At 41.8% G+C, this 25,761-nt stretch overlaps 1 protein-coding gene across 4 annotated transcripts; it reads left to right on the forward strand.

Moving 5' to 3' along the window:
* The first annotated feature begins 2,454 nt into the window (after positions 1–2,454).
* On the forward strand, positions 2,455–24,948 carry cenpn (centromere protein N). Of its 4 annotated transcripts, none has more exons than XM_068049098.1 (11): positions 2,455–2,485; positions 6,332–6,509; positions 14,451–14,496; positions 15,852–15,911; positions 16,019–16,098; positions 16,671–16,841; positions 17,906–18,007; positions 18,615–18,672; positions 19,422–19,537; positions 21,115–21,241; positions 21,645–24,948. In XM_068049098.1, the coding sequence occupies exons 2-11, from the start codon at positions 6,342–6,344 to the stop codon at positions 21,755–21,757; spliced, it is 1,041 nt and encodes a 346-aa protein (XP_067905199.1). In that variant the 5' UTR covers positions 2,455–2,485; positions 6,332–6,341; the 3' UTR covers positions 21,758–24,948. The 4 variants fall into 4 exon arrangements, with proteins under 4 accessions (XP_067905199.1, XP_067905198.1, XP_067905201.1 ...); XM_068049097.1 differs by lacking the exon at positions 2,455–2,485 and adding an exon at positions 2,492–2,789; XM_068049100.1 differs by lacking the exon at positions 2,455–2,485 and adding an exon at positions 2,492–2,789 and having other exon boundaries at positions 6,332–6,368.
* Positions 24,949–25,761: the final 813 nt, after the last annotated feature.

The raw sequence follows: 25,761 nt of genomic DNA on the forward strand, positions 1-25,761 counted from the left end.
TCAAACAGGATATCAAGATTGGGTGTAGTCTGGTTCAGTCTGTCACCATGGCCAGCCAAGGAAATCTCTGGGGCCTCAGAGGAACTCGTGCTAGCTTTCAGCTGATGAGAGTTCTACTGAAGCCTTGGGCAGATTTCCAGGGGTAGGCCAGGAGCCCCCTCAGACATGCTCCATTGACAGAGAGGCAATTGTGGAAAATTTACTTATCCTCCATCAGAATTGAAAGTGGAACTTAGAGGGTGCAGAATCAGGCCAATTTCCCATGCTCCATTGCACCCCAAGCCTGATTAGAATTTCGGGCCAAATGTTTCTATGAATTCTAGAAAGACAGTTCCTTGATCTGTCAGACAGCCCACAAAACATTCACTTTTTATTATTTGCCACAAAGCTGAGTTAAATTTGCTAAGTTGGTAACTGATTAGAGTGTTAAACTTTAGTGTTAAACTTCTAAAAGTACAACCTGCAGGCTAAATCTGCCTGCCAACATTGAAGCACTGTCTACTTCATTTATAAAATTAAAATAGAAATGTCTAACAGATTAATATGAATGATAAAAAAGCTAACAGTTCAGGTCTGCCTTTCTTGGAGTTAATGATGAGTTATACCTGCAATATCAATTTTCCAGATGCTGCCCAATGTGTTGCAAGCATTTTCTGTTTTATTTTATATTTCATCCATTTGCAAGTTCTTTTCTCAGGTACATTCTCAAAGAATATCTGCAGAACAATGAAAGAATGTTTTTGAATATTTTTGGCTTATCAGCAATTGCATTCTTCTTCACTCCCAGGTGACAGGTGTGAAAGTTCAGAATGAGCTGCTGACCTGCAGATTAGGGATGGCAACCGTGTTACTGAAACTGCTGTTCTGGAAAGTTCAGATGTGTGTCTTTTTTCCTGGAAAATGCTTTCTCTGCAACTCAGTCCCACAGCTTGAAATTTAAGATACTTATGTAAATACACCTTGTTGTCACCACAATTAAAGTAGGGATCTTTCCACCAGAGATAAAGAGATAAACAGTCAATGCTGGAACTCTTCAAATTATAAAGTAAATGCTGGAAATGCTCTAGAGGCCAATCAGCATCTAAGAAAGAAACAATTCAGGTGTGAACCTATCTTCCCTGTCAGATACTGACCCACTGCACATCCCAACCTTCACGTTTTTGTCCTAATGCCTCTAACACAGTTAAAATGTCCCAAGGCACTTCACAGGAGTATTACCAAACAAGATTTGACAGCAAGCTACATAAGGAGGGAGAGAGTAAGACATCTCCTCATGTGACTCAATGTCAATCTTTGTTCATAAACTCTCCTGCGATGCATCTTGGGACATATATTAAAAGTGCTATATGCACAAATTCATGGGATGTGGACATCGCTGACTAGGCCAGCATTTGTTGCCCATCCCTAATTGCCCTTGGAAAGGTTGTGGTGAACCACCTTCCTGCACCACTGCAGTCCATCTGGTACGGGTACTCTTACAGTGCTGTTAGGGAGTTCCAGGATTTTGATCCAGTGACAGTGAAGGAACGGAAGATATAGTTCCAAGTTAGGATGGTGTGTGTCTTGGAGGGGATCTTACCAGCGGTGGTGTTCCCATGCATCTGCTGCTCTTGCCCTTCTAGGTGGTAGAGATTGCAGGTTTGGAAAGTGCTGTCGAAGAAGGCTTGGTGAGTTGCTGCAGTGCATCTTGTAGATGGTACACTGCTGCCACTGTGTGTCGGTGGTGGAGGAAGTGAATGCTTAAGTTGGTAGATGGGGTGTCAATAAAGCGGGCTGCTTTGTCCTGGATGGTGTCGAGCTTCTTAATATTGCTACAACAAAGGACTTCATTGGCTGTAAAGCACTTTGAAATGTCCTATGGTTGTGAAAGGCACTATATAAATGCAATTTTATTTTAGATATATTTTGTGTTTATTTATATATAGGATTAAATTTGACAAATAATCAGGAATTTACTTCAATCTATTACATTTCTAACTGTTCCCAGTTCTGATGAAAGGTCATCCACCTTTCTCTGTTTCTCTCTCCACATTACTGGATTTTCAAATGTGGTAACCAGTTAATTGCTTTATATTCTGTTGGCTAAACAAAAACTTTTTCCTTTCATCACTCATTAATCCTCAGCATCACTCCTCGAGTTGTAACCTTTTGCATTTCTAATATTTCCTAGTTCTGATGAAGGGTCACTGACCTGAAACGTTAACTCTGCTTCTCTCTCCACAGATGCTGCCAGACCTGCTGAGTATTTCCAGCATTTCTTGTTTTTACTCCTAGGGTTGTTCTGCCCAACAAACCCTTCGACCAGGCAGCTGCATTACCGGCTCGCCAGGGTGGGTGGCGCTGTGCTGGGAGTAGCAGCGAGTGCGGGGCGGAGCGCCCATCTTGCCCAACGGTCCCGCTGCTGATTGGCTGCTTTTGAAAAAGGGTTTTGGCGGGGTTGAGGTGGGAGGCGGGGCCTCTGGCGGCGGTTGGAGACGGCGCTGAGGTAAGGCCCGAGTTACAGCGGCACCGGGGATTAGAACGGGGCCGGCCTTCTCCTCATCAAACCCGGTGAACAAAGCCTGAGGCTGACCCAGGGCTGCAGTAACAGACCCGGGGTGGGGGCAGGGAGAGAGACTGGTCCCCGGCCCAACCGCTGCTCGTGTCTGTCATGTTTTTCTGGGTTGTGCAGACTTATTAAATATTGACCTTGATGCTTCGGCTGAAGCTGTCGGTGTAAATTCCGGGGCCCGGCTGCTGTAGAGCGCAGACTGGACGACATCTGAGGACACCCAGTTCCCGACATAAAGGTGTCACCTATTGTGAATGTATATTGTACTTCATTGGTTCTTATATCATCTGTCAGCCGTGTCTCAGTGAGTAGCACTCTCAACTCTGAGTCACAAGTTTCAAGTCCCAGTCAGTGCAGTGCTGAGGGAGTGCTGCACTGTCTGAGGTGCCGTTTTTCGAATGACATGTTAAACCGAGGCCTGTCGGCCCTCTCCGATGGGTGTAAAAGATCCTGTGGCACTATTTTGAAGAGCTGGAGTTGTCCCTGGTTGGTTGGCATCCTTTTAGCTATGAAAGGTGATGGACATGCTGCAAACAATCCATTTAGGTGGGGTGTCTTCTCTTGATGCACCTTTGCTGATGGCTGTGAAGGCCAATCCTTGAGTGGCAGGTTCTGCCGCAAGTGCTGCATGCGAAGCTGCGAGGTGATGCTGTGAGTTGTCTTTGATGTTGGTGCCTGTTACCAAGCTGCTGTAGCAACTGGTCATCGTGGTGGTACACACCAGTCTACAGGATGTGTTGCCATTTCCCTCTTTCGTCAGCTGGTGATTCCCAGGTGCGATAGCTAACGGGGCCTTCATGTCATGCCGGCAAGAATCCTTGAAGTAGAACTTTGGGTGCCCCACTAATTGTCTGGCCCTGGCTACCTCACCGTACAGGGGGCCCTTGGGTATGTGACCGTCTTCCATCCTGTGGACCTGTCTGATCTGCCGAAGCTGCCTCTATTTGATTAGTGCCAACACACTTTGGACCTCTGCCTTTTAGAGGACTGTCACATTTGTGATGTCTTGCCAGGATATGTCCATAAGGCACAGCAGACAGTGAAGATGGAAATTATTGAGCTTTTCCTGGTAATTGTAAGATGCCCATATTTTACAGCTATATAGCAAGGTGCTGTAAACAACCACCTGACTAATATTTATCCCTTAATCAACATCACAAAAACAACAGATTATCTGGTCATCATTGCATTGCTCTTCGTGGGAGCTTGCTGTGTGGAAATTGGCTGCTCCATTTCCTAGGTTGCAACAGTGACTACGCTTCAAAAATGCTTGTTCATTGGCCTGTAATTTTCTTTGAGACGTCCAGTGGTCATGAAAGGTGCTATATAAATGCAAATCTCTGTCATCTGGCCAGTATTTATCTGTTAACTCTCATCACTAAAATGCTTTATCTGGCCATTATCTCTCTGCTTTTTTGGGACCTTGCTGTGTGCACATTGGCTGCTGGTTTTTCATACATTACAGCAGTGGCTGCACCAAAGATATTTTATTGGCTGTGAGGTGCTTTGGGTTAACTTCATTGTGTAAGAGGCACTCCATTAATGTTTTTTTTTCAACTCCAGTGGCATTTTCTGTTTTTTATAAATATAGACATTGACTGCAGAAGTAATAAATTTGTGTGAAACATTGGTTATATCACATTTTAGAGCACTCTGCTTTTCTAGATTTTCCACTATAGAAAAGACATTGAAACTATAGAGAATGTACATTGTAGATTCACCAGGACAATGACAAGGATGGTAAGTTATGAGGTGAAACTTGAGATGTTGAGGCAACTTCTACTGGAGCAGCAAAGGCTAAGGGAAGATTTATGTAGAGGTTTTGAAATTAAGCTTTTTGATCAGAAAAAACCCTTTCTTTGGGGAGTTACTGATGAGGGGTCTTTTCAATATAATATCACTGGGTGAGCAGAGAGTTTAGTGATTTTTTTTTTACGCAGAGGGTTGAAGCATGGGAATGTTTGAAGCAGGGAGTGTGACATTTTTTTAAGGGAAAATTGAATAAATATTTGAAGCAGGAAAACCATGAGAGTGCATACATGATGGGCTGAATGACCTGTGCAAACTTCTGTAGCTCTGCCTGCTTACTTAGACATTGAGGTTGGTTCATTATATATGTTTTAGAGAATGTAATTATAACCAGGGTATCTTGGCTGTGAGTTTTGAGTATAGCTGTACCTTTATGTAGTTAAAATAGGCTGGAGTTTCTGCTGTAGTGGAATCCCAATGTACAATTGGCTGGATTTCACATCTGCCCAATTGCTTCACACCTGACCTTGATTTTTTTTCTGCAGTCGGATTATTTAGTGCATATTAGGCAGGTTCCCAGTGCAATATCCATTGCCCTTAATACCCTTACCTAACAAAAATCTATTAACCTCAAAATTTAAATTTTCAGTTGACCTCTCCTCAAAAGCTTTTTGGGAGAGAGTTCCAGATTTTCATTACCCTTTGTGTGAAGGCTACCATCACCCCTGAATGGCCTAGCTCTAATTTTAAGGATTCGCTCCCTAGTCTGGACCCCCATTCTACCATCCTAGTAGTGGCATGATACAATGATAATGGAGTTATTGACTAATCAATCAGTTTACATCAGACCCAGATATGGCATGAGAAAAATCCCAATGATGGAGAGCATTGGAAGCCATAGGTCCAAAATCACCTGTTCCTCCCAAATATGCTACACGTCATGTTTCAAATTACTCATGCACTGTATCTCAAAATATTTTCTGAAAGAAATCTGTCTAATTTGTATTTGAATGCATTAGAGCTATGCTTCCACTGTCTTGTTGAAAAGCCAGTTTCATATATGATTTAAATGTTTGGTTTTAACTTTCAATAGCTAGTAGAATAGCATTTTGATACAGATTGCAATTTGGTAGTCGAAACTTTATCTGTGAAAGTGGAAAATGAAAAAAAACTTGCATTTATGTGGTGCCTTTCACTGCACCAAGACCTTCCAAAGTGCTTTACAGTCGGTACAGTATTTTTGAAGTGTACTCACTGTTGTAATGTAGGAAAGTTATCCTCAAACTTTTTTCAAATGAATTAATCACTGACCCCCCCCATCTAAATTATAATACTATATCATACTTGCAATATACAAGTGCTGCTTGTAAGGTGTATTTTCATAAGGTTTTAAGAAAATAGGTATTTACTTATAGATAACCAGTGAAATAAGTATGCCTGCTTCTTATTGCAGTGTGTGTCTATCCTTTGTCGGTGAGATGGCCAGCCCACTCTACGTTGCATATGTGGTGTTTGCACTCTGTTCCTGGCTCACACAAAGCTTCCCTCCAGCCACTTAAGTGCTTGGTATGCACCTTTTATATTTTACAGAACCCCCTAGAAAGTCTCTCTGGGTCCACAGACTCCAGTTTGAAAAGTGCTGATGTAGGAAACATGGCAGCCAATTTATGCACAGCGGTCTCCCGCAACAGCAAATAAATAAATGATTAGATCGTCTGCTTTGGGTGGTGTGAGATAAATGTTGTCCAGGACACTGAGTGAACTCCCCTGCTCCTCCTCAAATAGTACCATGGGATCTTTTACATCTACATGAGAGCAGATGGGGCCTCGGTTTAACATCTCCAAGAAAAGATGATCCCTCTGACGGTGCAGTACTCCTTCAGTACTAGATTGAGTGCTCAAGTTTCTGTTTTGGGGTTTGAGCACACAACCCCAGGTGAGAGTGCTATCACTGAGCAGCAGCTGACACTTGGAGGCTCATTGTCTTTCCCTGCCCCTGATACATTTTCAGTGTTTTTTTGTGTTATAAAGGTGCCTGGAGATGGATGGGACAGAATACCTAATTAAGGTGCTTTCAAAGTTTCGAACGGTTGACTTCCCTAAGTTACTGAAATCCTGGGATTTTCTGTCTGAAAGGCAACTCCAGGGAGTGAACTTCAAGGAAAATACACAAAAAGACCTGATTTTGCAGTTAGCTACCCTTTGTGAGGTAATGTACAGTGTGTATGGGTAACTGACGAATTGGCATCTAATTCTAAAGAACAGGGAAGTGAGGATTTCTGTAGTTGTCCTTTTCTTTTGTTCTTGACAGATATGGAATAATTACAATAGCTTTGCGTTTTTTTTTTTGACATCTCATTCTTGACACTTTCCTAAGATATCTGATTCCAGTAATGCTGCCTGTGGCTAGTTATTGGGAGATGCATGAGTGGTCAACAATGACTTGTGCATATGGTCTCTGCACTGTATCTCTTCATGGAGTGTCTGAGCTTTGAATTGTCTGTGGATATTCAGAAATATAGCACTCTGGAGCACTGGAAATTGTTTTGCATGGGTCAGTGGTTCCGTAGGTAAATTTGTTGTATTATGCAGTAACATAGTGCTGCTAACTTCCATGAAATTGTGTCCTAGTATGAAACACCAGCTTCAGAAAAGGAGGGAAGAAAACTTAAAAATGTATTATAGATAATCTAAAGTCATTAGTAACCTAGTTGAAGCAGGTATGCGCTTTTTGTTTTCAGTCAATGCTACAAATTTTTAACTGTTGGGAGCGAGTCCTTTACAATTCAGGCCAGTGTGATGAATGTGATTTCTTCTATTCGCTTGCAGGATGGGGCACTGCTGGTAAAGTCAACATTTATTGCCCATCCCTAATTGCCCTTGAGAAGATGATGGTGAGCCACCTTATTGAATACAACTGAGTAGCATGCGAAGCCATTTCAGAGGCAGTGAAGAGTCAGCCACATTACTTTTGAGTCTGGAATCACATCGGCTAGACCAAGTAAGGATGGCAGATTTCCTTCCCTAAAGGACATTTGTGAAACAGATGGGTTTTTAATGACGATCTGGTAGTTTCCGAGTTACTGATATTAGCTTTTTATTTTATTTAATTAAATTTAAATTCCCCAGCTGCTACAGAGGGATTTGAACTTGTCTCCAGATCATTATTGCAGATTACTCTGGGTTATTAGTCCCGTAACCACATCAGGATGTTACCATACCCCTTAAACTTTTTAATTCTTACTTTATTAAAATCCATTCTATACTCCAGGGTTGCTTGTGCTCAGTCAAGACAATAGGTCAAAGAATGAATAGAAAAGGAAATTGTCACTGATGGAGCTTGATGTTATACCCCAACTTCCGATCATTTGTACAGTGAGAAGAAAAATTGAACCATTGAATCTCTTGCAAAGGACCAATTTAACACCTTTCATTTATCCCTTTTTAAATAACAATCTGTAATTTTCTCAGGTTCAGGTGGTGGAAGAGAGTCCAAAATAAGAGAGAAACTAGTCACTGGACTAGTAATCCAGATGCCTAGGCTAATGCTTTGGGGACATGGGTTCGAATCCCACCACGGCAGATGGTGAAATTTTAATTAAATTAATAAATCTGGAATTAAAAGCTAGTCTAATGGTGACCATGAAACCCTTGTTGATTGTTGTGAAAACCCATCTGGTTCACTAATGTCCTTTAGGAAAGGAAATCTGCTGTTCTTACCTGGTCTGGCCTACATGTGACTCCAGACCCACAGCAATGTGGTTGACTCTTAAATGCCCTATGAAATAGCCTAGCAAGCCACTCAGTTGTGTCCCTGACACCACCATCACCATCCGTGGGTATGTGCTGTCCCATCGGCAGGACAGACCCACCAGAGGTGGTGACACAGTGGTATGCAGTCAGGATGGTGTTGCCCTGGGAGTCCTCAACATTGACTCCAGACCCCATGAAGTCTTATGGCATCTGGTCCAACATGGGCAAGGAAAACTCCTGCTGTTTACCACCTACCACCCCCTCGACTGATGAATCCGTGCTTCTCCATGTTGAACACCAATTGGAAGAAGCACTGAGGGTGGCAAGGGCACAGAATGTACTCTGGGTGGGGGACTTCAATGTCCATCACCAAGAGTGGGTCGGTAGCACCACTACTGACCGAGCTAGCAGAGTCCTAAAGGACATTGCTGCTGGACTGAGTCTGCGGCAGGTGGTGAGGGAACCAACAAGGGAAAAACTTACTTGACCTCGTCTTCGCCAATATACCTGTCACAGATCCATCTGTCCATGACAATATTGGTCGGAGTGACTACCACACAAACCTTGTGGAGACGAAATCCTGTCTTCATGTTGAAGATGCCCACCATAGCGTGTGGCAGTACCACTGTACTAAATTGGATAGATTTTGAACAGATCTAGCAACTCAAAACTGGACATCCGTGAGGCGCTGTGGGCCATCAGCAGCAGCAGAATTGTACTCCTCCACAATATGTAGCCTCATGGCCAGGCATATGTCCCACTCTACCATTATCATCAAGCCGGGGGACGATGCCTGGCTCAATGAAGAGTGCAGGAGGGCATGCCGGGAGCAGCACAGTGTATACCTAAAAGAGGTGTCAACCTGGTGAAGCAACACCAGAGGACTAATTGCATGCCAAACAGCAGAAGCAGCATGTGCTAGACAGGGCTAAGCAGTCCGACAATCAACAGATCAGCTCCAAGATCTGCCATATCCAGTTGTGAATGCTAGTGGACAATTAAACAACTACAAGGAGGAGGAGGTTCTACAAATGTCCCCATTCTCAATGATCCCCATCAAAAGACCAGGCTGAAGCATCTGCTTCCATCTTCAGCCAGAAGTGCTGAGTGGATTTTCCATCTTGGCCTCCTCCTGAGGCCCCCAGAATCATAGATGCCAGTCTTCAGCCAATCCGATTCACCGCATAGAACATTACAGCGCAGTACAGGCCCTTCGGCCCTCGATGTTGCGCCGACCTGTGAAACCATCTGACCTAAACTATTCCATTTTCATCCATATGTCTATCCAATGACCATTTAAATGCCCTTAAAGTTGGCGAGTCTACTACTGTTGCAGGCAGGGCATTCCACGCCCCTACTACTCTCTGTGTAAAGAAACTACCTCTGACATCTGTCCTATATCTATCACCCCTCAACTTAAAGCTATGTCCCCTCGTGTTTGCCATCACCATCCGAGGAAAAAGACTCTCACTATCCACCCTATCTAACCCTCTGATTATCTTCTATGTCTCTATTAAGTCACCTCTCCTCCTCCTCTCCAACGAAAACAACCTCAAGTCCCTCAGCCTTTCCTCGTAAGACCTTCCCTCCATACCAGGCAACATCCTAGTAAATCTCCTCTGCACCCTTTCCAAAGCTTCCACATCCTTCCTATAATGCGGTGACCAGAACTGCACGCGATACTCCAGGTGCGGTCTCACCAGAGTTTTGTACAGCTGCAGCATGACCTCGTGGCTCCGAAACTCGATCCCCCTACTAATAAAAGCTAACACACCATATGCCTTCTTAACAGCCCTATTAACCTGGGCAGCAACTTTCAGGGATTTATGTACCTGGACACCAAGATCTCTGCTCATCTACACTACCAAGAATCATCCCATTAGCCCAGTACTCTGCATTCCTGTTACTCCTTCCAAAGTGAATCACCTCACACTTTTCCGCATTAAACTCCATTTGCCATCTCTCAGCCCAGCTCTGCAGCCTATCTATGTCCCTCTGTAACCTACAACATCCTTCGGCACTATCCACAACTCCACCGACCTTCGTGTCATCCGCAAATTTACTAACCCACCCTTTTACACCCTCATCCAGGTCATTTATAAAAATGACAAACAGCAGTGGCCCCAAAACAGATCCTTGCGGTACACCACTAGTAACTAAACTCCAGGATGAACATTTGCCATCAACCACCATCCTCTGTCTTCTTTCAGCTAGCCAATTTCTGATCCAAAGCACTAAATCACCTTCAATCCCATACTTCCGTAACGCCTTACTGACATCCATGTACACTGACATCCACGGCTTTACCCTCATCCACCTGTTTGGTCACCTTCTCAAAAAACTCAATAAGGTTTATGAGGCACGACCTACCCTTCACAAAACCATGCTGACTATCGCTAATGAACTTATTCCTTTCAAGATGATTATAAATCCTATCTCTTATAACCTTTTCCAACATTTTACCCACAACCGAAGTAAGGCTCACAGGTCTATAATTACCAGGGCTGTCTCTACTCCCCTTCTTGAACAAGGGGACAACATTTGCTATCCTCCAGTCTTCCGGCACTATTCCTGTCGACAATGACGACATAAAGATCAAGGACAAAGGCTCTGCAATCTCCTCCCTGGCTTCCCAGAGAATCCTAGGATAAATCCCATCTGGCCCAGGGGACTTATCTATTTTCACACTTTCCAAAATTGCTAACACCTCCTCCTTGTGAACCTCAATCCCATCTAGCCTAGTAGTCTGAATCTCAGTATTCTCCTGGACAACTTTTTCTTTCTCTACTGTAAATACTGACGAAAAATATTCATTTAACGCTTCTCCTATCTCCTCTGATTCCACACACAACTTCCCACTACTATCCTTGATTGGCCCTAATCTAACTCTAGTCATTCTTTTATTCCTGATATACCTATAGAAAGCCTTAGGGTTTTCCTTGATCCTATCTGCCAATGACCTCTCGTGTCCTCTCCTCGCTCTTCTAAGCTCTCCCTTTAGATCCTTCCTGGCTAGCTTGTAACTCTCAAGCGCCCTAACTGAGCCTTCACGTCTCATCCTAACATAAGCCACCTTCTTCCTCTTGACAAGCGCTTCAACTTCTTTAGTAAACCACGGCTCCCTCGCTCGACAACTTCCTCCCTGCCTGACAGGTACATACTTATCAAGGACACGCAGTAGCTGCTCCTTGAATAAGCTCCACATTTCGATTGTGCCCATCCCCTGCAGCTTCCTTCCCCATCTTACGCATCCTAAATCTTGCCTAATCGCATCATAATTTCCTTTCCCCCAGCTATAATTCTTGGCCTGCGGTATATACCTGTCCCTGCCCATCGCTAAGGTAAACCTAACCGAATTGTGATCACTATCACCAAAGTGCTCACCTACATCTAAATCTGACACCTGGCTGGGTTCATTACCCAGTACCAAATCCAATGTGGCATCGCCCCTGGTTGGCCTGTCTACATACTGTGTCAGAGAACCCTCCTGCACACTGGACAAAAACTGACCCATCTAAAGTACTCGAACTATAGTATTTCCAGTCAATATTTGGAAAGTTAAAGTCCCCCATAACAACTATCCTGTTACACTCGCTCCTGTCGTGAATCATCTTCGCTATCCTTTCCTCTACATCTCTGGAACTATTCGGAGGTCTATAGAAAACTCCCAACAGGGTGACCTCTCCTCTCCTGTTTCTAACCTCGGCCCATACTACCTCAGTAGACGAGTCCTCAAACGTCCTTTCTGGTGCCGTAATACTCTCCATGATTAACAATGCCACACCCCCCCCCTTTTACCATCTTCTCTGTTCTTACTGAAACATCTAAATCCCGGAACCTGCAACATCCATTCATGTCCCTGCTCTACCCATGTCTCCGAAATGGCCACAACATCGAGATCCCAGGTACCAACCCATGCTGCAAGCTCACCCACCTTATTCCGGATGCTCCTGGCGTTGAAGTAGACACACTTTAAACCAAGTTCTTGCTTGCCAGTGCCCTCTTGCGTCCTTGTAACCTTATCCCTGACTTCACTGCTCTCAACATCCTGTACACTGGAACTACAATTTAGGTTCCCATCCCCCTGCTGAATTAGTTTAAACCCCCCCGAAGAGCACTAGCAAATCTCCCCCCCCCAGGATATTGGTACCCCTCTGGTTCAAGTGAAGACCATCCTGTTTGTAGAGGTCCCACCTACCCCAGAAAGAGCCCCAATTATCCAGGAAACCAAAACCCTCCCTCCTACACCATCCCTGCAGCCATGTGTTCAACTCCTCTCTCTCCCTATTCCTCGCTTCACGAGCATGTGGCACAGGCAACAACCCAGAGATAACAACTCTGTTTGTTCTCGCTCTAAGCTTCCACCCTAGCTCCCTGAATTTCTGCCTTAAATCCCCATCTCTCTTCCTATCTGTCGTTGGTGCCTATGTGGACCACGACTTGGGACTGCTCCCCCTCCCCCTTAAGGATCCCAAAAACACTATCTGAGACATCATCATCATGTGATATCAAGAAATGGCTGAAGGCTCTGGAACTGCAAAGGTTATGGGCCTTGACAACATTCCGGCCGTAGTACTGAAGACATGCTCCAGAACTAGCCGCGACTCTAGCCAAGTTGTTCCAGTATTACAATGCGGGCATCTACCCGCAATGTGGAAAATTGCCCAAGTATGTCCTGTACACAAAACAGGACAAACCCAACCCGGCCAGTTACTGCCCTATTGGTCTACACTCAATCATCAGCAAAATGATGAAAGGGGTCGTCAACAGTGCTATCAAGTGGCACTTGCTCAGCAATAACCTGCTCCGTTTGGGTTCCGCCAGGGCTTCTCGGCTCCTGACCTCATTATGGCTTTTGTCAGAAGAGCTTAGGTGAGAGTGACTGCCCTTGATATCGAGGCAGCATTTGACTGAGTACAGCATCAAGGAGCCCTAGCAAAACTGGAGTCAATGGGAATCAGGGAAAACTCTCTGCTGGTTGGAGTCATACCTAGAGCGAAGGAAGATGGTTGTGATTGTTGATCAATCATCTGAGCTCCAGGACATCACTGCAGGAGCTCCGCAGGGTAGTGTCCTAGGCCCAACCATCTTCAGCTGCTTCATCAATGACCTTCCTTCAATCATAAGGTCAGAAGTGTGGATGTTCGCTGATGATTGCACAATGTTCAGCACCATTCGTGATTCCGCAGATACTGAATCAGTCCGTGTAGAAATGCAGCAAGACCTAGATAATATCCAGGCTTGGGCTGATCGGTAAATATAACATTTGCACCACACAAGTGCCAGGCAATAAACTATCTCAAACAAGAGAGAATCTAACCAGCTCCCCTTGACATTCAATGGCATTATGATTGCTGAATCAACATCCTAAGGGCTTACCATTGACCAGAAACTGAACTGCAGTAGTCATATAAATGCTATGGCTACAAGAGCAGGTTAGAGGCTAGGAATCCTGTGGGGAGTAACTCTCCTCCTGACTCCCCAAAGTGTGTCCACCATCTGCAAGGCACATGTCAGGAGTGTGACTGAATACTCTTGACTTGCCTGGATGGATGCAGCACCAACAACATTCAGAAGCTTGACACTGCCATCCGGGACAAAGCAGCCTGACTGGCAGCCTATCCACCACCATCAACATTTATTCCCTCCACCACTGACACACAGTGGCAGCAGTGTATACTGTCTACAAGATGCACTGCAGCAACGCACCAAGGCTCCTTCCACAGCACCTTCCAAACCCACGTCCTCTACCACCTAGAAGTACGAGGGCAGCAGATACATGGGAACACCACCACCTGCAAGTTCTCCCACACACCATCCTGACTTGGAACTATATTGCCATTCCTATCACTGGGTCAAAATCCTGGAACTCCCTTCCCAATAGCACTGTGGGTGTACCTAGACCCCAAGGACTGCAGTGGTTCAAGAAGGAAGCTCACCACCACCTTCTCGAGGGCAATTTGATTTGGGCAATAAATGCTGGCCTAACCAGCGATGCCTGCAACCATTGAGCAAATTTTAAAAAAAAATTGTGCCTCATTAACCCATCTCATCAATTTACTGCTCTTCTGTCATCCACTCGTGTTTTGATTTTTTTTTTCCTCTCTGAATGGGACCTTTTAACAATCTCTTCAGGAAACTGACTGCCCTTTTGGCAGAGAGTAAATTTCAATACTTTAGAACTACCATTTTGAAATTGCCCATTTATGAATGTTAAAATGTGCCAATTCTTTTCAAACAAGCATGTATGTTTTATAGTGGCACAATATTGCATGTTGACTTGATTGGTTTGGGGAACAGAAAAGTTTGAAGCTGTTTTTCTATGGCTTTGAAATTTTCTAGCCGTGTATATTTAAAAAAAAAAACTTTTTGATGCATTTCTTGAAATTTATTCTAGGACAGTGGAGTAACTCTAAAACAAGTAGCAGATTTGGACATTATTTGTAAGTATTGCTTTCATTTTTTCAGTGCACATTTGGGAATAGCACTTTTTGTAACCAAGTTGCAGCACAACTTTTGCTATTAAATTTAATGCACTCAAACAGACCTTTTTATACTTATTAAAACACAGTAATCTGTTTCCGGTTCGCACTCCTGCAAGATTGCTGGCATTCACATTTGTGTTCTGCTTGAAGTATTTTTTTTTTAAATGTTAATGTTTAAAAGGTGGAAATAGAGGAATATGCACAGAATACAATATGTGAAGAAACCAGTTGTTTTCAGAAGGATTTTGATCACTTCAATTTCATGTTTATAGTTTTGATATTGCTAGTTAATGTAAATGTTTAAACGGAAATCCAATGGCTGAGCCATTCAGACCAGCAGGATTCACATTTTACTCTTGCGTCTCTGACGGCTGATTTCACCCTTTTGTGGTAATTATTGAGTTATCACAGTTGGCTTTCGGTCTGGGTTAGATGGAGTGGTGTCCAATGCTGATTTCTGTTCACTAACCCCTGCTAGAAGCAGGCGTGTTTTGGGGTTGATGTTAAATAGCCTATCAACAGTCATTATGTAGCTTTGCAAATGAGGTCTTGTGACTAGGGTCCTCCAGGGCAACTGGTATCCCCATGGAGCCTTACCCAAGCAAGAAGAATCCACTTTTTTGGTGCAGCAAGTTGATGCTGGCAGAAAAAAGGAAATATGATTGGGGAAGGTATCTCATGATAAAGAAAAATATATGGAAGCTGTTTTCTGTTCATTTTAAAGTTTGTAAAATGAAGGTTGTAATTTGTAGGTTTCATCTTTTGTAACCTTTTTGATTATATACAAGTGGCAGTAGTAAAAGGAATGATTGTTACGCTTGCTCCGTATAGTTGTGTGTAGAATTTAATGCTTCGTTACATTCAGAATTGTCGGCCAAGCCAGTGGTCAGGTAATGGTGCCAGAAATAATCAGATTTATTTTATTCATTAAACTTGGGTTTTTTGAACAACTTGCATGTTAAGAAAAAAGGTAGTGTCACAAGCCAATAACTGCTATTTTTTAGCAGAATGATTGAATGCCATTAATAGTCGAAGTGGTGCATCTGTTTTTAATTAATGAAATTTAATGAGAAACTTGTTCGTAGAGTGAGAATATTCATCTGCATACGACTGGTGACTTTAATCAATATGATCAAAGGATGCAAGAAAACTGAGGATACTGGAAATCTTAAAAAAAAAAAATAACCAGAAAATGCTGGCGTTACACAAGCTGAGCATCTGAAGCGGATAGGATTACAATCTACAATTTCAACTTCTGATTTTGTTCATAAATGCTTAACTTGGGTTTTATTTTCTCAATTGTGTATATCCAGATAATTGTGCACATCCTCAGAAGAAAAGATGGAGTGCCTATCAAATGTTTAGGTCAGAAGGTGTGTAAATCATTCCCTCTTCTATGTCCATTTCTTTTCACAGTATTTAGCAGTTACTTCCTATATTTTGCAATATGCTGATTTACAATTACATAATTGCTTTTCAGGTGACGAGGAAACAAAGTTATTTGATTTTGGAGACTTCAGAAAGATATTTGAAAGAAATCTCAAAATACTCATTAGAAATGTAAGTTGCACCACTTGAGAAGTGATAAACTGTCTTTAGCGCTCATGCAATCCTCCAGGACATACTTTCTATGTCTTGCCAAGTGCAATGTTAAGACACTACAAGCTGGATGTCATCAGCGCAACCTTCCAGGAGGCAGCCTACTAATTGTGTGCCTCTACGCTCACCATCTTATTAAGGATGACTGGCCTCCCGATGCTGTTCAACAAAACTTTGAGTTCAATGTGTAATTCCAGCATTTTCTTTCTAATTGGAATTATTTTCAAATCAAATTTTGTCCAATGTTCTGGGTCGTTTGCAGATGTATTTAGTAACCCAAGATCCTGGAACAAGTGGCTGACTGGGTGAAGTTATAACAGATATCTTAAACTGTCACTTTGCTTTTGTAAAGCACAAGGGCTTATATTGTCCTATCAATCTACATTGGTTGTTTATTGGCCCATATCCATTTTGGTTAAAATTATGCTAACTGACTTATTGCAGGTTTTCGATTTTGTAACATTTTTCTATGGATTTTAAATAGTGCTATTAACTATTTTAATTTGAAATCCAATTTATTTTTCCTCCTTTAGATCATGGTCAACGTTTTAGAACATGGGGAAGCAGTTTGGATCCGAATCGCATGGGGCAAACACCACTCCCCACCTAACCAGCAAAGGGCTTCGTATGCAGTGTACTACCCACAGACTCCTTATGTCTTCATGTCTAATCTTGCTGCACAGTATAGAGTGTATGTTTCTCAGGTAAAGGGACACTACTTGGATTTGACCTGTAATCCAGATTATGTTGAGTGGTAGACTGCTGTATGTTTTAATTTCTCTCTCCTTCCCCCTTGCCTTTTATTTAAAAAATCCAACGCTGTGCACCATTTCTGTTCATGTCACTAGATAGCTGTTGGTAAACCAAGAAATCTGTTCACACAGTTCTCTTAAGGTTTTCTTTTTAAACACCTCTCCCAAAGAACACATAAAAGCAAACTACGGATGTTAGAAATCTGAAATAAAATGGAAAATGCTGGAAATACTCAGCAGGTTAGGCAGCATCTGTGAAAAGAGAAAGAGTTAACATTTCAGGTCAATGATCTTTCATCCGAATGCCAAAGAACAGATTTTCTTCCACTGAACTAAGTGATTGGTTTTTTAAAAAGTAAAAACTAAATATAATGAAACCACTAGTTGTGTTCTAACTCTGGTTATTAGATCACCTAGTTTGGTATTGTGTGGGAGACCTGCTACAAATACTGACACTCCTGGGGATACATGATTAATATTCTGACGGCAGTGTCAGGAATGCAGTGTTGTGATTGCAGAAAATGTTAATTGGCATGCTACAACAGGTATCCTGCAAATAAATCAATAGATAGAAAAATAATTGCACTCTCTTGTGGACTTCCAAAGGGCTCAGGGCCCTTACTGAAAAACTTGATCCTAGTTCTTCCTGCATTGCTGTATATGATCTAAGAATTAGATTTTAAGTTTACCAAATGGACGTGCTGTGAATGTTCCATTTTGTTCCTTGCTGTCATTTGTTCCTATCCTATTTGTTGAACCCATTTGTGCTCCGCTTTCCTGTGGGTATGAATTTTTAATTACTTTTTTGAAGTTGAAGTAGCTCCAGCTTGGTTCAAGCAACTGAATTCCAATCTTCTAGTTGCTATGCAACTTTGGCATGTATTTGGCTGGGCTGCATTGAACAGTTCGTGCCACTTCTTGCTTAGAATTTGGTTTGGCGCTTATTACGAGGAATCTGTTTAAAAAGGAGTTTCAAATAGTGGTTCTTTCCAAACTTAACTGAATTTGTTTTCCAGGCCCTGGTTGTTGCTACTGAGCATAACATGCTCAAAGAGATGGATCTGCGAGGACATTGTCTGGACTCCCTCCGAGACATCGCTCTTAAAAGATTTAATCCGGTAATATAAAGCACTCTTTTCCCCTCAGCAAAAATGTTTTATTGCAAACTAGAATTGATACTGAGCTGGATTTATTACTTGGAACTTAATGTACCTTTTTTTTTTCTTCACCCCATCCCCCATTATCAGGTGTGAGTCAAAACATTGTAAATGTAGCCCTGGGTTGCACTGATTTCTGCTCTGGAGCAGTGATAGTATTGTCCAAGACCAGGGAGGATGTCCGTTGTCAATTCCCCAGTTTAAGCCACTGTCCAACGGACCTGTTGCTTTCATGAGACACTGCCTGTGTCAGTGTTTACTCTCCATGGAAGCAAACAGTGCGAATCAGATTTTGTCTGCCAAGTTCCCATGTCTTGTTCTTCCGCACCCCCCCCCACCCCCATCCCCCACCACTGACAAACCCTCTACTGTCTTGCCTCTCTTCTTCCAGAGATCCTTCTTAGCCTTTAAAAGTTTTTTTTTCAAGATTCATCGAGCTTTTGGCCACCTCCTACAAAGGGTTGGCACATGTGCCTTGGGACGTTTTTCTGTGTTTAAGTTGCTATATAAAAGAAGTTCGTGATTACACTAGTGTTGAAGCTTTATTTATGTTCTATTTTAATTTCAGGCACTTTCTGCACATCACAGGAAACCTTTACAACAGCTAAGCACCAGCCAGGAATCTGGTATTTTTATTTTATTATTTCAATGCAGTTACAATCTCATAGGTTGTAACAGCAGTCAAGTGATTTACAAAAGTAGAATGGTAAAACACTCGTGATGGTTTGTTTGAAAAGTGTCTTGCACTAGCTCATAATATGTTGTATTTACTTTTGGCACTTTGGGGAGGGAGGAGTGTGTTACATTTCTGTATTTGTAGGAGCCCTTACCCTCATTCCTGATTGCAGTGCTGTGATTTTATTGTGGAAAATCTAAGTTTGTGGGTGGTGGTGGTGATGAAGGACAGGTTTAGCTAACGTAAACGATAGATTTCTTTACACAGACTCTGTTTCTTGTTAGTGGGATAGAAGTTTTAATCTAGTAGTAAAATTTATTAAATGCTGCTACTGATGAGCTTGGGCTTAGGGTTAGTTTTGTGTATTGCCAGTCTATTACGAAACAGGTCAGGGATACACAACAGTGGAATGCTACGCATCCATCCATGTCAGTTATCTGTTGAGTACGGTGATTTTATTTTGCAGTGGCCCCATATCTTAGATGCAGCTGTCCCGCATAGTGGTAGCAAGATTAAACTGAAGCCATTAACTAACCTGCTTGTTTCTATGATTTTAAACTGGATATATAGTGTTCTGCTCGATATTTGGAATTATTTGGTTTGTCTGTCATCTAGACAGAATGTTCACTGACATATTTATCTAAGCATTTTCTTTTTTTTTTCCTCCCGCCCCACCCCCTTCCCTCTCATCCCCATAAGTACAAGATCAGAGAATCACCATAGAAAATCTCAGAGAGAAAGAAGATACCAAAAGGTTAACATCAGCAGCATTTGGTGAAGGGTCACTACCAAAACTGGAAGAGGTTCATTACAGGGTGTGTACTGAATGATGTCAGTGTCTCTCTCTGATTTTGGTGTAGCATGATCATCAATATAATGTATGATGCTTGGCTGTGGGTCTTTCTCAATAGGAAAGCCATGTAACCTTCTGTACAATATACTTTGTATGTAGAATATAACTTCCAGAGATTGTCAGCTTGCCTCAGCGATCTCTTATTTAGTACTTTCAGCACAGAAACAGATCATTTGGCCCAACAGTTCTGAAGGTTGTTACTTCAAGCCCCACTCTGGGTACTTGAACAAATAATATTGCATGCAGGGCAGTAATGAGGGTGGGTTGAATCGCCTGAGGCTGGAACAGCTGGGGTTGTTCTCCATGGAGCAGGGGAGATTTGTTAGAGGTGTACGAGATTATGACAGGCTTAGATAAGATGGACAAGGAAAACCTGTTCCCATTTACTGATAGTACAAGGGCTAGTGAACATAGAAGGTTTTGGGCAAGAGATGCAGGGGGAATGTGAGGAAGAACTTTTTTACACAGCAAGTGGTAATGGTCTGGAACTCGTTGCCCATGAGGGTGGTGGATGCGGAAACAATCAATGATTTCAAAAGGAAATTGGATGCGCACTTGAAGGAAATAAACTTGCAGGATACGGGGATCAAGCGGGGCAGTGGGACTGATGGGATTGCTCCATGGAGAGCCGGCATGGACTCAATGGGCCGAATGGCTGCCTCCTATGCTGTAAATGACTTGTCTTTCAAATGAAAATTTAAATTTAAGGCCCTGTATACCTGCAAATAAAAGCCAAATACTGAAAATCTGAAATAAAAATAGAAAATGCTGGAGGTACTCCGGTCTGGCAGCATCTTTGGAGAGAGAAACAGAGTTAACGCTTCAGGTCGATGACCTTTCATCAGAACCTCCTCTTCAGGAGGGCACAAAAGTCTCCCAGTGTCTTGGCCAAGATGTATTCCTTGACCAACACCACTGCTTTTATTTTGCCAACTTTCTGGTAAGGTTTTAAGGTAATTGGCAAAAGTACTGGAGATGAGACGAGTTTTTTTTTTTTGCATAGTGAGTTATGATCTGGAAAGCACTGCTTAAAAGAGTGGTGGAAACATATTCAATAGTAATTTTCACAAGGGATTTGAATAAATACTTGGAGGGCATTTTGCTTGGCTGTTGGGAAGGGCAGGGGAGTGGATCTAATTGGATAGCTCCTTCAAAGAGCTGGCATAGACACCAGGGACTAAAGGGACTCTTTCTGTGCTGGATCATTCGATGATTCTCTTTCCCCTGCTCCACTGATGAATTTCCTTCTTGCTGGGATGCAGTTGAGCATTTGGATACAATCCTTGGCAGTAAACTATTCACCCTCAGGGACCATTGCAGCCAATTCTGCCCACGTGTGTATTTCCTGCTGGGGTTGATGGGCGATAAGGAGCAGGAATCCTGACCTATACTTCCTGCTTTAGTGCAGCTTGATGAAGAGCCTTTATAAAAGAAAATGACCTCCCTATTTCAATCTGAAAAGTGTTTTTCTGAGAAATGTTATTACTGTTGTTCATTTGCCAATTATCGCATTTTAATACTATATGTATTCTTTGTCAGTTACAAACTGTCTTTAAGGATGAACACAACGTGGGGATTTTATCAGACAGAAGAAAACCATTCCGATGTGTAGCAAAATTTTCCAGTCCAAATATCCTTGAATCATTGAGAGCGCTTCCAGCACTAGGTAGGTGTATCCTATGTTCATATCCATCACCAGTGTCCGCCTATTTTCTTTTTCCTGTCATTTGTACAATAACCACCTAAGAGTCTAGCTTTATAGTGAAATATTCTAGGACCCTAATTCCTGAGTTGCTCAAGAAAAATTACCTGCTTCTAATGAGAGTGACTTTTCTGCAATGCATCGATGATGTTCTATTGCGGATATCTTATTGAGCTGTTTCTTGCTGGCAGTGAGTTCCTCTGGATTTTAAAATTGGTAAAAAGCTCACTTGTAATTTGCTATGTGACTTGTTCAGATTAAGCATAACAGGGCAAAAGTTTGTAGAATATCTAAAATTAAGGTTTGATGGTAGAATTGTAGCTTTAGTTCTGTTATAACCATAACAATTTGTATGTGTTTTTCTTAGGGATTGCTGATGTTCCCATTTCAACCATGTTCAGCAGTATTCCAGAAAAGGGGAAGAATTATTTCAAAATAACAGACAAAAGGACTTTCGGGCCTAATACACCAGCCACTTAGCTCCATAGTCCAAGGACATTCTGTAAATAATTGTATGTTTCCTGTGGAAAACTCTCACCTCTTGTGTACTGTAATGAAGCTTTGGATTTTCCCCATGTCTGCCAAAATTTTTGCACAAGGTGATTGTGGCATTGACATTACTTCCTGAAATTAATCTTAATTATTCAGGAGAAGCAGTTCATATATCCCTTGTGTTGCAGACTTTAAAAAAATAAATCCTACACCCTTTGGCATAATTCCTCTTGGGGTAGGGAGTTTATCCATTTGAAGTACTCCTTGTGCAGGAATGGGAGGAATCAAGTTCACTGTGTGATGCCCTGTGCAGTATTAGAGCCCATTGCCACTAATTGTCTAGACTCACAAGTACGTAACAGCTATCCGATGGTACTGTAACTCACCAAGGAGTTAAAGATTTCACTAATAGCTTTGATTAAATGACCCTTGATATTTGCAAGCTCTTCTCTCTTTACAGCAACACCCTGCCATTCTCTTCTCCCCTTTCCACCCCCTGCCCCCAATCAAGTTCATGATATCTCTGAATGCTTGATCTTGTTCTGAAATGAATCTTTAAAACTGTAGTTTTCAAACCGTTTTCTGTGTAGGAGGGCCCCGACAAAAACTAAAACACCTCTATCCCCTGCAATCTTGGTTTACAAAGGATGGAAATATTGTGGTTTTGCAGTTTTGTTTTAAAGTTGGCGTCCCCTTTCAGATGCCAGTTTCAAAAAATTGTTTCACTAGTCTGTGGTGGGCTAACCGCACATTTTTAAAAAGAAATGAAAGCGGTTTTATTCTAGATATTTAACAAATTGCCCCTCAAACTGCTAATGTACCTTATTTCCTTTTTTTTTACTTTTAAAATATTCTTCTCTTTTTCTTCTAATCCTCTTCCTCCTTCAAGTGTCTCTGATTTTGCGTCTTCCACTATTCGTCTTTTAGAATACCAAAAAACTACTTTTCCCGTTACTAGCTGATTTCTCTTCCATCACATGCCTTATATACTACAATATGGTGAAATTCAAAGTTCTGACAATGTACCAACCAGTCCAGTTTTTTTTATATTGTATTTAAGCAATAGGGCAATGTCATGGATTAATTAATTATGGAATATCCAGTCAAAGCTTCATTTACAGTGAACTTTTAATGTAAACCCAAGTTAATGGGTTAAATGAAGAAATGGTCTGATGTGGGTCTTCACATTTCCAGCCTGCATACTGTCAGCCTCTTGTATTTAACCTATAGGATGTAATCTAATGTTTAATAAATAAATGTCTATTTCAAATCTTCGATTGGGGAAAAATGCAGATCGCCATGTGATTTTTAAAGTGACTACCCTGATATTAGGAAGATTATATATATTTTTTCTCCTAAGAGCCTATTGTGCTATTTAGGGTGGGGGAGATGCATCTTCATTTACTCTTGCAATATTCGGAACCAAAACCCACTTATTCCTTAATTAGCAAGAAAGCCAGGCTTTCAGAAATGACTTCATAATCAAATTTAGGCAAGAATGCTCGAGAGGCTTTTGATTAAAATCCCTGCTTTGAATATCATTTGGACTTTATTTCACTTAGACAAGTTTCACTTACATTTGCCAGGTTGAGTTTTATGCTAGTGATGGCTACCATTATGGGCAGGGCAGTAATGAGAATTTTGCAGGCTTTCTCCACCAAATTAGACTGCACCTCCTATTAGGCCATTGGGCATAACTAATTAACATTGTGCCACATACAAGGTTATTCTGAATGCCTACCTAAGGGAACCATATAGATAAGGGGTTTCATTTTAGTGGAAGGGACATTTGGGGTGCTAAAATGGTCCCGCTCCACTTCAGTTTTAACCATAAAGTTCTGGCATTGGTTAGAATATCTTGGTGAGAAAACTGCATATATGTAATTTGTATTCATTGTACTTAGCCCATATAGGTTATTGCTCCCCTTTAGTTATCCAAGATCTTCCATTTGGCTTAATTTTTGGATCTGGTTTAAAATAACTGAATTGCAGCACACAGATTAGATTAGATTAGAGATACAGCACTGAAACAGGCCCTTCGGCCCACCGAGTCTGTGCCGCACATCAACCACCCATTTATACTAACCCTACGCTAATCCCATATTCCTACCAAACATCCCCACCTGTCCCAATAATTCCCTACCACCTACCTACACTAGTGACAATTTATAATGGCCAATTTACCTATCAACCTGCAAGTCTTTTGGCTTGTGGGAGGAAACCAGATTAATTTGTTTCACAAGGTACTGGATCTCCACATCCAGTGATCAATTCTTTAATCTGCTGTTTCCAGTCTTGTTCCATAAGGAGATGTTTTCTGTCCAAAATGATTTGCTGCACTGTCTTGCATTACTTGAGCTCGATTTAAAACTGGAACCATGCAAATACATTGAGTTTGTGAACTTTTGTCCTGTGGGTGTCCCTCTGCCCTCCCGTTCTTCACCCAAGCATACATTCATGTGAGATTCATGTACGTTCTTGACACTGCAGTGAATGTCAAGCTATTCAGTTACTGAGAGTAATGGTTGAGCCCAATACAGTCCGTATATATTCATTTCCAGCAGATAGCAATCAAGTGAAAACTCTAACCAGTTTTCCTTTTGAACCCTTTGGTGTGGAAGCCAATTGTATCATCCTGACTGAAATTACTAACTGCACAGACTAGGGAATTGAACCTGGGCCTTGCTGGTCTGCATATCTCAATTACTTGATGTGTAACCTGTTCCAATATTTGATCAACCTAGTCACTAATGATGAAGATCTAACTGAAGGAATAATATAGCATCTCCTCATTTAAAGCTTTTCTACACACTGTCCAAAGGAAATTTGTCAGAGCAGGACTGACATTCCAGCTTCCTTTCAATTTTGATGGGGCTGAATTGAAGTCCAGTCTTGCTTGTGAAATTGGGAATCTAGCTCTGACTGTTAAAAGTATTGTTAACGATTGACATTCATCTGCACAGTACAAAATTGTTTAATAGTGTAAAGTTATTCATGTAAGTAATAACCTTTTGTGGTTACTTTAGATACCTTTGTTTTGTTTAAATTAAAAGATCTTGCGCTTATAAACTTGTATTTGTGTTCATGGGATGTGGGCATCAGTAGCAAGACCAACATTTATTGTCCATCCCTAATTGCCCTTGAGAAGGTGATGGTGAGCTGACTTCTTGAACCACTGCAGTACTTGTGGTGTATGTACACCCACCATATATAAATGATTTACTTACAGCCTATCTAAGAATATAAGGTCTGTATTTTTCCAGCATAATCAAGACTATATTGTAGTGGAAAACAGCCAAAATACTCCAAATAAAATTGACTTCATTGTAAATGAGATTGAAGTTGTACAACAGCTTAAAAGGGGCTCAAAACAGACATGTCCCTTGGGACAGATGGTATTTATCTCAGTACAGAGAGAATACAGGGGAAAGAATTTTGAGGCATTTGAAACCCTTATGAATGAGTAATTGGACACAGGAGACAACAGTAGTTTAGAAACAGGATAATTTGATCCAGGTGTTCAAAAAAGGGTGATGAGACAAATAAGGGCAACTACAGATTCAGCAGTCTAGCTTCAATTCAATTAGTAGGATATGGCCACTTTCTGGTTGTGATATTACTGGCATCCAGAGCCTGTTAGTGCAAATTCAACAGGTTGGAAACATGAGATTATCAACAAAACAAAAAGCATTGCAAATTGGACTTTTATTGAATCCCCCAATATTATGTGGACATGAAAATCTGTGTCAGAGTGCTAATATGGTTCTCAACTGGGAGATGTGATCCTCAACATGTACTAAATGGTTACCATTACATCCAAGGTAAACTTTTTTTACCCCAACATGCTGATTAAAATTGATTGCAAATATAGAATCAGTGTTTAGAATTTAGAACTCTCCCAAAAATAGTAGTTGAGGCCAATAGCACAGATGTATCTAAGGGGATGCTAGATGAGTACATGAGGGAGAAAGGAGTAGAAGATTATGCAGTTG

The sequence above is a fragment of the Heterodontus francisci genome, chromosome 17, assembly GCF_036365525.1.
Source record: "Heterodontus francisci isolate sHetFra1 chromosome 17, sHetFra1.hap1, whole genome shotgun sequence".
NCBI classification, from domain to species: domain Eukaryota; kingdom Metazoa; phylum Chordata; class Chondrichthyes; order Heterodontiformes; family Heterodontidae; genus Heterodontus; species Heterodontus francisci.

What these genes read in the sequence shown, in the direction of transcription:
- cenpn (XM_068049098.1), top strand. Translation starts at nt 6,342, where the DNA reads ATGGATGGGACAGAATACCTAATTAAGGTGCTTTCAAAGTTTCGAACG. An exon ending in ATAGAGTGTATGTTTCTCAG is followed by an intron (nt 16,842 to 17,905) that starts GTAAAGGGACAC and finishes TTTGTTTTCCAG; the next exon opens with GCCCTGGTTGTTGCTACTGA. An exon ending in GAGAGCGCTTCCAGCACTAG is followed by an intron (nt 21,242 to 21,644) that starts GTAGGTGTATCC and finishes TGTTTTTCTTAG; the next exon opens with GGATTGCTGATGTTCCCATT.